Source organism: Pygoscelis adeliae, unplaced genomic scaffold (genome assembly GCF_000699105.1).
Source record: "Pygoscelis adeliae isolate BGI_AS28 unplaced genomic scaffold, ASM69910v1 Scaffold45, whole genome shotgun sequence".
In the NCBI taxonomy this organism is placed as follows: Eukaryota; Metazoa; Chordata; class Aves; order Sphenisciformes; family Spheniscidae; genus Pygoscelis; species Pygoscelis adeliae.
Window position 1 is genome coordinate 6514571 of NW_008825114.1, and position 14194 is coordinate 6528764.

General features: G+C 39.1%; 1 protein-coding gene across 1 annotated transcript in view; it reads right to left on the minus strand.

Annotated features, from left to right (window-relative positions):
• Positions 1 to 14194, minus strand: part of MLLT3 (myeloid/lymphoid or mixed-lineage leukemia (trithorax homolog, Drosophila); translocated to, 3) — a 66215-nt gene that overhangs the window by 17457 nt on the left and 34564 nt on the right. Inside the window, exon 6 of the mRNA XM_009328169.1 lies at positions 1794 to 1872. Coding sequence (XP_009326444.1) covers positions 1794 to 1872 — 79 coding nt within the window. The remainder of the gene's footprint in view (positions 1 to 1793; positions 1873 to 14194) is intronic.

The following is a 14194-nucleotide window of genomic DNA, read 5'->3' on the forward strand; positions in this document are numbered from 1 at the left end:
ACAACCTTTTTAAGGGTTTGAGAAGTTGTTATCTCCTAAAAGGTCAGAATAGTTAAGGAGAAACTGAAAACTAGGAGCTGCCCAAGGGCAAGTGTTCTTGGTAAGGAAACAGAGAAATATCAGAGTTAGCCCCAAGGGCAGAACAACTTAAAGAGCCTTAGGTTAGCCTACTGCTTATGCAAAAAGAGGTGAAAAAAGTTCATCCTGCGGTTTTCTAACACTTGAGTGAGCATTGGAGTTTGAACACAATGGGAAAAGAGCAATGGCCCTGGCAGGTAACTTGTAGTTAGGGAAAAAAGTATGGGTTCTGACCAGAGCACAACATACAGTGTGAATGTGCCACAGTATGCCTGGTGCTTCATCCCTTTGATATACAAATGCACGGCCTGGGCAACAAACGCATTCAGTTAACTGGAACTCCCAGAAACAAGCAGAAATCACTATTGACTGTGGCAAGAAAGAGGAGACATATATACCACTTGCACTTCAGAGTTGTTCATATCAGAGGAAAAATCTCCCATCTATTCTTGAGAAGGTACAAAAAACTGAAAGACAGTCTGTGAAATGTCTTATATATGACCCAGAAGAGATGAATGCATCCAGTCTGCTCAGAAGAAAATACTAAGTTAACAGGTTTTTGCCCAACATAAGATAACAGATACAGGAATGGGTATCCAAATCTTTTGGCTTGTAATGGACAGTTCAAACCATTGATGAGGTTTTCATGAGAGCAAAAATGGAGTTTCAGCAAGAAGGGGTTCTGTTTAGCCTTAGGTAAAAATCAAATGCCTGAAGCCAGTCATCAACCACAGTTCACTTCAGCTCTTGCTTTCTTTCACCTGGAGTAACGCTGGCCAGAACACATTAGAAAATCAGTACCAGTCACCTACAGAAAGATAGTAGGACAGATAGGCACCATGTGTAGATCTATTTAAAAAGAAACTGTCTGCCTGAGGCACTAATGTATTTTCATAACCTTAAATCAAGTCTACCATTGAGGAATATAAATGGATAAAACAAATGCAATTTTAATTAGTCAAAAGCTGCTTTTTTAATGCTCCTGATCCAAAGAACAAAACAAAAGCTGATTAAGAATGTATCAGTTGTACAATCTTATAAACCCAGGGAAAAAGGCCAAGCAGGAACTAAGTAGTTTAACAGATCATGCAGAATGAATCTCAACTTATTTACAGAAAACCTGCCTTGGCAAGTTCTCTGGGAAAAAAAAAAATGCATTTCTTTACTGAGTTCCAAGTAAACCATAATTATTAGCCAGAAAACCAAAATGCAAACTTCAAGTCAACTTAAAGTCTAACCATCACCTTCCCCTGACATGTATGTAAAGTAAATACCTTATGCTCTTGGAATAGGGAAGATCACGGCCCTTTGAAAGGGTCCACATACACACATCCTTGGGCTTCCCATAGGAAGCCACACCTTCCTGAGCAGGGCTTCAGATGGAGCCAGTTGCCGTGCTACCTAACCCTGCAAATGGACAACCTCACAAACAGAAGCTCTTTTGAGTTTAGCATCTGTTAAGTGGCTGGCATGTATTTAATGCTTCAAAACAAATACCCTTCACACCCTTTTCTCAGATACACATTTTCTCCCCTTTTATTTTGTCCTTAGAGCCACATCTGAAAACAACCCGAGGAAAAGTCTCTAAAACAAAAGTGTGGCCAGTTCAGGCTGTGAAAGGCAGCAGAAAAATGGTAATGAGATGCCACCAGTTCTGGTTTTATTGGCCCCTTCATTTCACACGTTCCTTTCAATGTCTTTTCCTTTGTTGGTACCTTGTTGTCTGCTGTTTTGAGATGGTGTAAAACTGGAACTGGAACTGGAGCTGGAACTGGCAGGACTGGGCTGTTCAGACTTAAAAGGAAAAAAAAAAAAGAAAATAAATAACATTGTAAGAAACATTTTTGCCTAAAACTCTTACTGTTAAGTTACTGCCTAAGGCATGCTGTCAAGAAAAAAGAACTACGGAACAGAATAACACTCAAAGATCTTTATTTCAGGTGTCAGTGAGGCAAACATTGTGGAAATTGCTATGCACTCAACATACATACACACTACCACATCATGTCTAGTTCTTTACTAAAGCCGATATCCTAACAAGAAGTTCCCAATGCCTTGTTTGAAATGCTATACAACATGAGAGCCTAAATGATAATAGACCTAATAATTTCTAATAGACCTAAGGCTCTCGTATCCTTGTCATACTGTAGTTGTAACATTTGCCATTAGTTTTTTTTCTTCTTCCTTAGAAAATAAGTGTTTCTAAGGTTCCTTAGAAAATAAGTGTTAACTTTGCTGCTGTTACTGGATTTCTCCTCATCCCCACACTTTCCATATGTATTAAGACCCTACGGATTGTAATAGTGATTGAACCAGAAAGATTGCCTTGTTACAGAGAGAAATTATCTGGAACCCACAGATTACAAAAGAGAACTAGATTTTTAAAACAGAGTTGTTAAAATCAGTTCACATTATTTAACAAACAGTTCTATACATTGTTTTTCCACTATTGTTTAAAATGTATAAATTTCTCTCTAAAATTCTGTAAAATTACTGAGAATGGCCTATTACTTGATCTAAAAATTCTGTATAATTTTTCTCATAGTGGTTATGGCTTATGAGGGTTGTACCGAGAAGTCTTGCCTCCTGCTGCCATGTTGCATGTCTCCATATACTTTTTTGCTGTTTCTTAGGCTTAGTGGCTTGAAGTGTGTGGATGTCGGTACGTACTTGCACACTCATCTGGGTATATGAGACAAAGAACAAATCTGGTATGCGGGCACAGGGGATGCTAACAGAGAACATAAAACAAGAAAGAAGCGTCCATACAGAAGGAATGGTGAAGATCAGGTTAGGAAGTAACAATCTAAAAATCTACTATTGAAAAGAAAACCCGCTTACACTTTAAATTTTACACAACTGTGTTATTGTGACATGTTATCCAGGCTAACAAAAGTTTTCTGACTCTCCTTGCCTGTACAATATCCCTCGTGATTAAGTTAGAACTAAATTGTTCTCAAAAATAACAGCAGTAATACCTAGTCACTGTAAAACTCAGTTTTCAGGCACACAGGCTACCTAAGCCTAACAGTTGCTTTTTCTCCATAAATCCATCTATTGTTGCCTTTCATAACAAGCAGGCAGATTTACAGCCTTTTACTGCCTTTTCTCACAATGAGAGACGCCTATTTGGGCAACAGAATGCTTGAGAAAAACACCATTAACATCTGCTCTCCTCAAACCAACACCAGCTCCAGTTCTCACAGACGCACAGTCAAAACACAAACTCTGGACCTGACTGTATGGGTGTATATACAGCTTGTATACAGGTGAATTAACCCTGTGCAAGAAAACCCAACCAACAACGCAACCCATTTCTGAGTACCGAGAGAGATTCTTACATGGTCCACAGCATCAGACCTTTTTGGAAGGCACTGCAGCATCACTTGACACTGCTCCAAAAATCAAGTAATTCTGAAAAAAAATTCTATTTTGTTTTACTGGCTGAACTTCTGCAAAACCATACAAGATTTTTAGCTGTAAAATAATTATGATAACATGAAACAGACTGCACTGATGAAGAACAAGAGTCAATGCAAACTTTAAAGACATCACCATTCCGGAAACTAATTTCAGTCTTCCAGCTTCAGGTTACTCTTAAACATCTGGTTTATCTGTCACTTTCTGCTTTTTGCAGCAAAATTACTAGCTGACAACTAGTTTCTGCAGATTTCCATTAACTGTATTTTTCCTTTATTAATTTCAACATGAACTTTAACTTATGTAAAATCCATTCCTTTAAAAAAGTAACAAACACTAAAAGACTATCATATTCAGTTTACAATACTTGAAGAAATGCTAAAACTGTGGGGGGGGGCGGAAATCACACAGGTGTGGAGATACTTGTCACTACTAAAACTTCACTACTTTCTTTTTGAACCAGTTTACTGGAAATGAAAAGAGGGAAAAGTCCTGGTCTTGCTCACATTACAAGGCACGCAAACAACAGTGAAATTCCACCATGTCAAAATTTTCTTACAGGATTAACTAATTGAGACAGGATCACAAGAAGGAATACACATACAGTTGTTATAATACCTTCCTGGTAAAAATTTTGCTGTGCTTTAGCAAGATCACTTTGAGAAGCTAAACCACAGAAAGTCCCAGTGAAACACAAATTATCATCCACATTCTTTTAAAAAGGGTTCTTAATGCCTCTTGAAACAATTCACATTATTTCCTTAAATGGCCCTGTCTGAAAATTTATTCCAAGAAATACAGATTAGCATAAATGTTAAAATTGTTAAGTATCGGAAACTAAACCTAGCTTTTTTGACTTTGAGAAATCTGCAGTGAGAGCGCATCCAGAAGAAACAGCTGCTTTTAACATAAGAATGAACATTTTAACAGAAAAGACTTGCCTTTTTAGAAGGAATTAAAAAATGCCTTCCATATAAGAATATGGATTAGTGCCGACAGCGCTGGTACTTCTAGTTACCAGAGGCTATCTTTTGTCACTTAAGCAACCCTTTTTGACAGTTTTACAGGCTGTTATCCCAAGGACTTAGGTATTTATGGCTTTATTCACTTGGGCTTTCTGCTCTTATCCACTGGTTACTAATCACCAAAGAGATTTTTTTTTCTTTAATGGGTCTGAAATTAGCTAAAGGGTGTCCTTCAACAATAAAAGCTTAAGACAGTACCAGCAAAGAGCTTCTCTCCTATGTCCTTTTCCTGTTTTACTAGTTTTCTCTTCCTGCAGACAAGCTAATGAGAGTTAGGGCCCAAACTGTTCATTAGTGCAATGACCCTATATGATTTATTGCATTCTTAGACAGTCTGTTTCATTTTAGTGCTCTCACACCAATGCACAGGAGACACTGGCTTCTTTATTAGGCCTGGTTGAGGGATTCTATGCTTTGAAACTGTTCGGCAAGAAAAGGGACTTTTCTTTGGCTCAAGTTTTCCCTGAAAAAGTACCTTTTTCACCAGCTCTGAATCACTTGGCTTCTGTCATTTCTAAACTCTTGCCTGTTCTTACAAATAGTACAACAACTTACTCTTGAGCTGCAAACAATTTTCAGGCAAACTCACCTGTTTATGACACAGGATATAACAGATCTGTTTCTGTAATATTTCATGGTTGTCTGGATTCATGTAACAACTTCTAAAAATAAACCCCATGATTTCAAGCTCCTTATTTAAAAATAGAAAACATCTGTATGTGGGTGGCAATGGCTTTTCTTGCCTTCCCCTGAACCGTTTTTAAAGGAAGCTTACATATTGTTTCCTGAAATAAAATTTAAGTGGTGTAGTAATATCCCATTTCATATCAGCCAGTCTACATATTTCCTATTTTTATGCACAATAGTCTAAAGATTTATGCTTCCCTGTGCCATACATACTGAAAAGTCTATCCACTTAAAACTGCATATAGACGAGTATTACTTCCACTTCACTTTGTTCTTGCTTCTCAGGGAGCAAGAACATGGTCCCGCAGGACAAGCCTTCTTCTCTAACAGGACTCCTGTACTTACTTCTACTGCCTCTTAAGTGCCCCGTCACTGACCACCACCTCAGTTTTCAGCAGAGTAATCCAAGCCATCTGTAGCTCAAAGGACAGAACAACCCCACCTCATCCACCAAGTGCCCACGTCTGCCAGTGCCAAGGGGAGACACTGTTTGGGTGTCCGTGATATCATAAGCCTGAACTGAGCTGCCTGCACCCTGCCCAAATTCTGTATCACCATATCTCCTGTCAGGCCACTCCATTAGCAACTAACCTCCAAGGTAGGGTAAAACAGCTCCTTTTTAACCATTCACAAAAGTTAGCTTGCATATTGCAAGCTCACAGGGAAGATGGAAGAACAGCGGTATGGAGTGGGAAGTGGGATTATTTTCTTATAGAAATAGAAATATTTATTCATAACTATGACATTGAAGGAACTAAAAAAATATTTAGAGAAGCAATTTAAGATTAAGAAGATGTAAATTTTAAACAGTAAATGCCAGATTATTGATTTTTGAGAGGAAGCAGAGACAGTCATTTGGCAGAGAATGTGACCTAAGGTATTGATACAATTAGCTGCCTTAATTATTTATAGTAATTTCAAACAAAAATTCCATATCAGGGATGGAGATGAGGTTATTTGTTAATTAAGTTGATTCTGTACCTGCTACCTGAGCAACTCCATGGGCCCTGATGGGATGCACCCATGAGTGCTGAGGGAGCTGGCAGATGTCACTGAGAGGCCACTCTCGATAATCTTTGACTGATCATGGTGACTGGGAGAAGTGCCCAAACATTGGAGGAAAGCAAATGTCACTCCTGTCTTCAAGAAGGAGGACCCAGGATACTACAGGCTGGTCAGACTCACCTTGATCCCTGGGAAGGTGATGGAGCAGCTAATCCTTGAAACCATTTCCAGGCACTTAAGGATGAGAAAAATCATCAGGTACATTCAGCATGGCTTCATCAAGACGAAGTCATGATTTACCAACTTGCTAAATTTCTGTGATGAAATGACTGGCCTGGTAGATGAGAGGAAAGCAGTGGATATTGTCTACCTGGACTTCAGTAAGGTCTTTGACACTGTCTCCCCTAAGATCCTTGTAGACAAGCTGTTGATGTATGGGCTGGATGAGCAGACAGTGATGCAGATGAAAACTGGCTGAATGGCTGGGCCCAGAGGTTGGTGATCAGTGGTGCAAAGTCTGTTTGGAGGCCAGTAGCTAGCAGTGTGCCCCAGGGGTCAATACTGGGTCCAGTCCTGTTAAACATCTTCATTAATGATCTGCTTGATGGGGCAGAGTGTGCCCTCAGCAAGTTTGCTGATTACACAAAACTGGAGGAGTGGGTGATATGCCAGAGGGTCATTCTGCCACCCAGAGGGACCTTGACAGGCTAGCAAAATGCACCGATGGGAACCTCATGAAGTTCAACAAGAAGAAGTGTGAAGTCCTGTACCCGGGGAAGAACAGCCCCATGCACCAACATATTCTGGGGGCCACCCAGCTGGAAAGCAGCTTGGCAGAAAAGGACCTGAGGGTCCTTGTGGATCTTGTCAATGTATATAAATACCTGAAGGGAGGATGCAAAGAGGACGGAGCCAGGCTTTTTTCAGTGGTGCCCAGTGACAAGACAAGAGGCAATAAGCACAAACAGAAGCATGGAAGGTTCCCTCTGAACATCAGGAGACACTTTTGTACTGTGAGGGTGACCAAGCATGGGCACAGGTTGCCCAGGGAGGTTGTGGAGTCTCCCTCCTTAGAGATATTAAAAAACACCTAGATGTGGTCCTAAGCAACCAGCTGTAAGTGGCCCTGGTTGAGCAGGGGAGTTGAACCAGATGACCATCAGACATCCCTTCCAACCTCAACCAGTCTGTGATGCTGTGAATCTGAAACACAACCTTCATTTAACAATTAGTATCCAGAGAAGACCTTAAGCCAAACATTGCAACTGTTTCATCTGAACAATTGCACTGGATGAAGCAGGATTTGTGTTTCTTTAGAGACCCTCCTACTGAAACATGTATCTACTTTTGAAAGAAAATCTTTTTCCTGCTATATTTATGTACATATTTTGTCTTAGCTTTATAAAGAAAAAATAAACTTGAGACACTGCTAACATAAAAACTCAGAAATACTCAAGCTAGTGTAAGACTTAGAGAAGACTCATGTACAGGAAGGAGACTGAGCTAAGACATGAATAAAACAATTCCTTTGCAGGACACTGCACAATACAGTTGAAAGATGAAGCACTAGTGAAGGCCGTTGCCTGCAGAAATATTTTTGCTGAAGAAATCTTACTGGTAAGAGTGGAAGACACACAGTAAAGCAGGCAAAGAAATACAGATGAGATTATGGTTTCTCATATAGAGCAGCTGAATACTACAGTTTCCATGGATTTCATGCCTACAAGATAATGAGTAAAATAAAGGTAAACTAAACTAAAAAAATGTATGGTCACGTGAGTATGAACATCGTCCTTAAAGTAAAAGAGGCAGAGTGCAAACCAATGGAGGTTCTCATCAGATAATCCCAACCAAGAAGGATGAAATCTCTGTTCTGAATATGTAGGTAATGCTGGCAAAGACAAGGTTAAAGTCTTAGGCTTTTCAAAGTTGGCACTAAAAACTTATCTGGACCACATTTCCCCAGAAATATGTGAAACGACATCAACATTTGTGAAGAATTAATAAAGTATGAGCAGCACAACGTGGGGAAGTTAACAGCTCTATATTCTATTCAAAGTCTGAATTATATGAAATAAAAACCACAAAAATGGGGCCCACTGATGGAAGATGAAGATATCCTAAATAAATTACTTGTTTGAAGAATATTGCTTATCTTGTAAGCTCAGTGGCATGAAAGCCCTGGGATGGGAGAATGGTGACTGTCTGTACTCTGGTAAGTGTGGAAAGGCCAAACTAAGCTGACAAGCAATACGCAGATATTGATTTTCTGGGAGTTTGACTTGACAGTTTTTAAACTTTCCCTTTGAGAACCTTCACACATTCGCTACACAAAGCTCTCATAAGCCAACAAAGGAGAGAAACGTGTTTTAGAAAGAAAGTCTAACCCTCAATTTTAGTATTAGATACAAACTAGAAAATTCAGCCTAGGTATTAAAGTCAATGTGAGAGTTTCATTCAATTAATCTACATTTTCTGCTCTAATGGGAATAATAGCAATGGTAGAAGATAGATGGTGGCTGTTCTGGCCAGCCCTGACAGCTGCTGTATTGGAAGCCAACACTTCCCGATTCTCTCCTTGCCCTGTTTTCTCTCCTATGCCCTATTTTTACATATCAGCACTGAGAAGGGCAGATGTTGATGCAGTCCCAGATCATTGTTTGGGACACTGAACAGATGGTTTGCTGCCACTTTTGGTGCAGTAAGAAGGTTGTTCACCTAAATTCTCTCAGATCTGAGGTCCTGATGTTAGAAATTCATTCACTTGTATTAACAAAGAAGCAGCTGGAGAACAATCTCACTACATGTAAAACTTCTTTTACGGATGTTATTCTGCATTATGGTACATTTCCACACCATTAGAGATCTGGTCTTCTCAGCAGGTACTCACAGACTTTGCAAATTCACCATAGTTCCTCTCTCTTCTTATGTAGCTCAAACTCTGTAGAGTGCTCCCAGCATGACTCCACACTAAACCTTTACTATGCAGAAATCTTGTCTAGGTCATACACATCAAGTAAATACAGACCTAAACATATGAAAAATGACAGCTTTTCCTCTGAAGTGCTGCCACAGAGTCCCCACGCACTGTCTTTGCTATTGCAGACCACTGGTTCCTGAACCCATGTTCCAGAAAATAAAAAAAAATTGTCCAAAATTTCACCATAGACTATAGAGAGATCTAGTGCAGCTCTTCCATGCCATCTTTGTTGGCTTTGTCAGTTTTATAGCAAGCCTCATTATATTTACTTTTTTCCTCAAACTTAAATCCTGGGATTTAAATGATTATGTGAAAATCTCAGCTTTCATTTCCATACATTCTAATTTCAGTGAAAATCTGTAGAGAGAAAAACAAAAATCTATGTTGCACCCTAAAAAATTCTTGAGGCCCTAACACAAAACAGCTCCTCAAACTATTTTTCAAAGTTTCATAATTTTTACCCAATCTTGTGATACTGTAGAGTGAACAATGATTTTTAGATGTCATGGTTGGCAACAGTATGCTCTTCACACATTTTTCTCTACAGATGTTTCTGAGGCATCTGGCAGTATGGTTCCTAAGCAATTACTCTATTCTAATATTATCATGTATTTGCCTAGTAGTCTTCACAAAAGATCATGCATATTATATACACACACAACTATACAACACTTATTCTCTGCGAAAAAAAACACAGAACACATTGCTGTCATTTTACTGGTATTTTACCATTTACAGCCAACACATCTGTGTGCTGTCACTTTGCCTACACATGTACTTTTACTGATTACTACAAAAAATAATACTCATTTAAAGCTCCTTGTCCCTGCTTTGGAGACTTACAATAGGTTTTTGATAGCGTGATCTCAGCTTTATATTAGTAGAAAGAGTTTTGCAACTGTTTCATAAGGTGTAAAAAAGTTACTAACACAAGATAATCTCTTTAAAAAAATATGAGTATCTAATACTTGTTTATATTTAAACTACATTTCACTCAAACCATTATAATGTAGTGTAATATATTTGTAATGTAATTGACACAGGTAGCTGAAGTTATTAAAAATATTGGCTAGTTATTATTTAAAATATTGGCTAAATTAAGATCGCATGTACTTGACAACCCTGATCAATCTTGAGTTTTACAGTGTTCAAAGGATCAAAAAGGCTGCATATGGCACAAATAAATCATTGAACCATCACATCTACAAACTGTTTTCTTTGGCTAAAATTTTAACATTTAACTTGCAAAATTTTATCTACTCCTAATGGTCCTCTGCCAAAGCAAATTTAGGTCACCAAGAACACCAAGAGTGGCTTTTTCCTTTGGCCTTGAACCTGCCTTTCACCTGAGAAACTCTGCAACTGAACTGTTGTTGTACAAAATATTCAGACCATGGCTCTTCGCTTGATATTTTACTCTCCTTGTGGACAATGCAATGCAATAAGCACTGTTCGAAACCATGTCCTTTTCATCCATGGAATAAAGTTACATTGTATTAACTAAACTGCATTAAAGCAGCATGAGCAACGGAAAAAGATTATTCATACAATGAAAGAAATTAAAATTATCACAGCCTATATCTACTCTTTTCTTGTCATGGTTTAAACCATAATACTTTTGCGGTTGATAATTTGAACCATTAAAAACACACAGGTTGGACTCATGTAATCTCCTCCCAATATTTAGGTAATACCTAAAATGACCTCACACAAAGCAGCAAAGTTATATGATTTACTTCTGTCCTAATCACAACTGCTCTCCAACAATTATATTAAAGGGCATAAACTTTGCAATGATTTTCTGATCAGGGTAATCAATGTTGACGCCACCGATCCAGTTACTGCTGCCCCTGGTACCCGTTATCCCCAGATACATGAGTAATCTTTCCTTGGGGCGCTCAGGCACCAGTAGAGCTGCCTGTTAACCTCAGCTACAAAAACACAGCTCTCCTGGTGATGGGGTATATATATTATCTGCCACCTTTAAACATTCTCCTCGTACCTCGCTCTGAGGTGATGATACAAGTTTTGTGGATATTTAAACAGATTCAGACAAGTGCAAATAGCTTCATTTATCCTTATCTTCTAACTCCACTGTCTGGAACGTTAATCCCTACAACACAGACCATCATTTACTTCACTTCTGCCAGGTGGCTTGCAGCACAGTTAGTAGACAGTAAGCAATTCCTTCACAGAGGTTCAGACATCCACGACAAGAATAGGTAACATGTCTCAAGATAATGTGAAAAAACCCTACATATATGTCCTAGTATCAGACAGCCCTGTCTTGCTGTGCTACACGTGTGTGCAAGGACTATCATTTTCAATGGGATAAACTCAGCATAAATTAGCAAATTTCTTGGTCCCTTCATAGCCACACACTCTTATAACAAAGAAGTCTGATCACCAAAGCTATATGCACCTACTTGTTTTCAGCCCCGAATGGGAACAAATGGCATGAAATATTGCTGCTCAGAGAGAAGCATTAGAAACCCCACAAACGTACTCGAGGGCAGAGGAAGCACAAGCTACATATTTCAGTTGGGCAGATAAGGATTTCTATTTTCAAGGGAAGATGCAAGCCTGCTTAGAGGCTTTCAACAGAAAATGTTAGGTTTTATAGGAATTACTACCAACACAGCTGAATGTTTTACTCAAAGCTTTTTGTCTGTTTGTTTGTCGGGAAAAGTGTGAAGAAAATTCATTTTGCAACATCTTTTTCTAACAAAAACATCAGCTGTACTAAGGTATTGACTAAGCCAAGTAAGGCAGCACTACTGAATGATGACACAGTGAGTTAAACCAAATTCACACAAACACTCCTTAAAGTTTAAGTGAATGACAGTTTTTCTATTGCTGCTGTGGTCATGTAGGACCACTTTCAGCAAGCACCCAAATTACTGTTAGAATTAGTTGCAGGCATGAGGCTTTCCCTAAACAGTTACTGCTGCCTGGCCTGCCCTGATTTTGCAGTGAAGGAGTTGACACTGTTATCATGAGGGAGCAGGCTGCTACACAGAGGGCAAGGAAGAGCACTGCTGGGTTACATCTGCTTTCACTTATTCCCTGTACCAGAGTTACATGCACATGTCAATACTGGAAGAACAGTGACACGCAGGCACTATCACCCTTGAGTTTGGGGCAGGCACATGATATTCATCAGGAGCATCCCTTGCCCATTCCGAAAGGGCCCCCCAGCATTCCCCCGCAGTGCGGCATCAAGTGCCAACACCCAGTACAACCCCAGGGCTCCACAGCATGGACAGCTGAACAGCAGTCCCCTCATAGCAGGCAATGAATTGTCATTAATTCTACACAGGCATAATATGTGATACGCTCACGGTAGTAGTGAGTTCAGGCAGCCTTTATCCTGCCTTGACAAAATCTAAACTTCAGGAGATTACTCAGTCTGTAAAATGTAAAAATTAAATTGTGCATCTATGGTGCGTCCTGGAGAATTCACATCAGTCATCACTGGACTACAAGCTTCTGAATGGGAAGCATTATCAAAATTATCTAATGAATTTCACAGGCAGCTTGGCAGCAAACCTTCAAAAGTACATGAGTAAAACATGCCATTTTTGCCAAAGAAAACAACTGTAAACTCGATGGTTCCACATAAAAAATAAAAGGGCATAAAAGCCTTGAATAGATCTAACTATTGTAGACATAGTTAAACTATTTCAGCTGATAACTAACAGGTGTTGTATTTTATTTTAATTATATGGAGCCATTTCTCTGGATCACAACATAATGTATGAAGTAGATAAAGCAACTTCAAAGCAATGAAATCCATATGAAAAGGATCTCACCTGATCGTGATTAACATAAAATATCCTATCTTTAGCATTTTGACTGCAATCATCTCGGCCTCCTGAAAGTGTCATGACTTTACTGGACCAGGCACAAAGTCTTTTTTTGCCACAAAAGAAAGAATATAATGAAAATATTGGCACAGCACATACCCAGTTAAAATCCTTACTTTCTGCAGGCTAGCAAGTGAATAGAATTTTCCAGGGTTGAAATATAGAAAATAAGGCCCCAATCCAAAAATGCATTTATGCAAATGATTGAGTTAATCCACATGAGTAGTCCCCACTGAAACGGATGTAGCCAACATTTGTGAGTAAAGTAAAATACTGAAGCCTGAACTAGTAACCTAATAATGTATGATGTTATTTCTGTGCTCAAAATATGACATTGCCTAAAATTGGAAAAAAAAAAAAAAACAAACAACTCAATACCTGTGACTTTGCCTCAAGAACGCAAAATTTTGTCACTCTCACAAGATTACATTTGCAACCTGGACATTTAACCATATCTACATAGTTTCTCTCCACCATTCCATTTCTAAAGCCTTAACATTTTTGTAAGCCAGAGATTTCCTAACACACCGTGGTAACAAAAGTATCTCAGTTTAACATCCGAGCTTGCTGCCACAGAGGAATCACTACCTGTCAATCTTGCTGCTTCCTCATCCAGCGATGGTTCATCTCACCACATACAGAGCAGCTTAATACACACCTAAGCTTTTGTGAGCGAAGCCAAAGCATTTTTCCCTTCATAGTAACAGCTAATTAAAATAGGCTTAATATAGCAGTGGAATGGTGCCATACTACAGCAGATACTGAAGGCCGTAGAGCATACTTGTACCTACTACCATTTCTCTAAGGAGGTCTTACTATCTTAGGCCACTATTTCTCTCTGAGCACATATCTGGAAGGAAACACCTTGGACTGTACAGTATTAACATGACCTGCTAATACCCACCTGTTTGCGACTACTGAGTTACCTCCTCAACACCGGAGTACTATGGGCAAACAATCCCTCAAGAGTGGCTGGCAGGGTTTTAACAGCAGCATTCACACCTGGACTAAAAGTAACCAAATGCGGAAACAATGCATTAAAACATCAAGCAAAAAGTAAAGATTCTAAGAATATGACAGGTTGCACGGTGCCCAACCTGCAATGAAGGACATCATCAGTATCAATCCTCTTC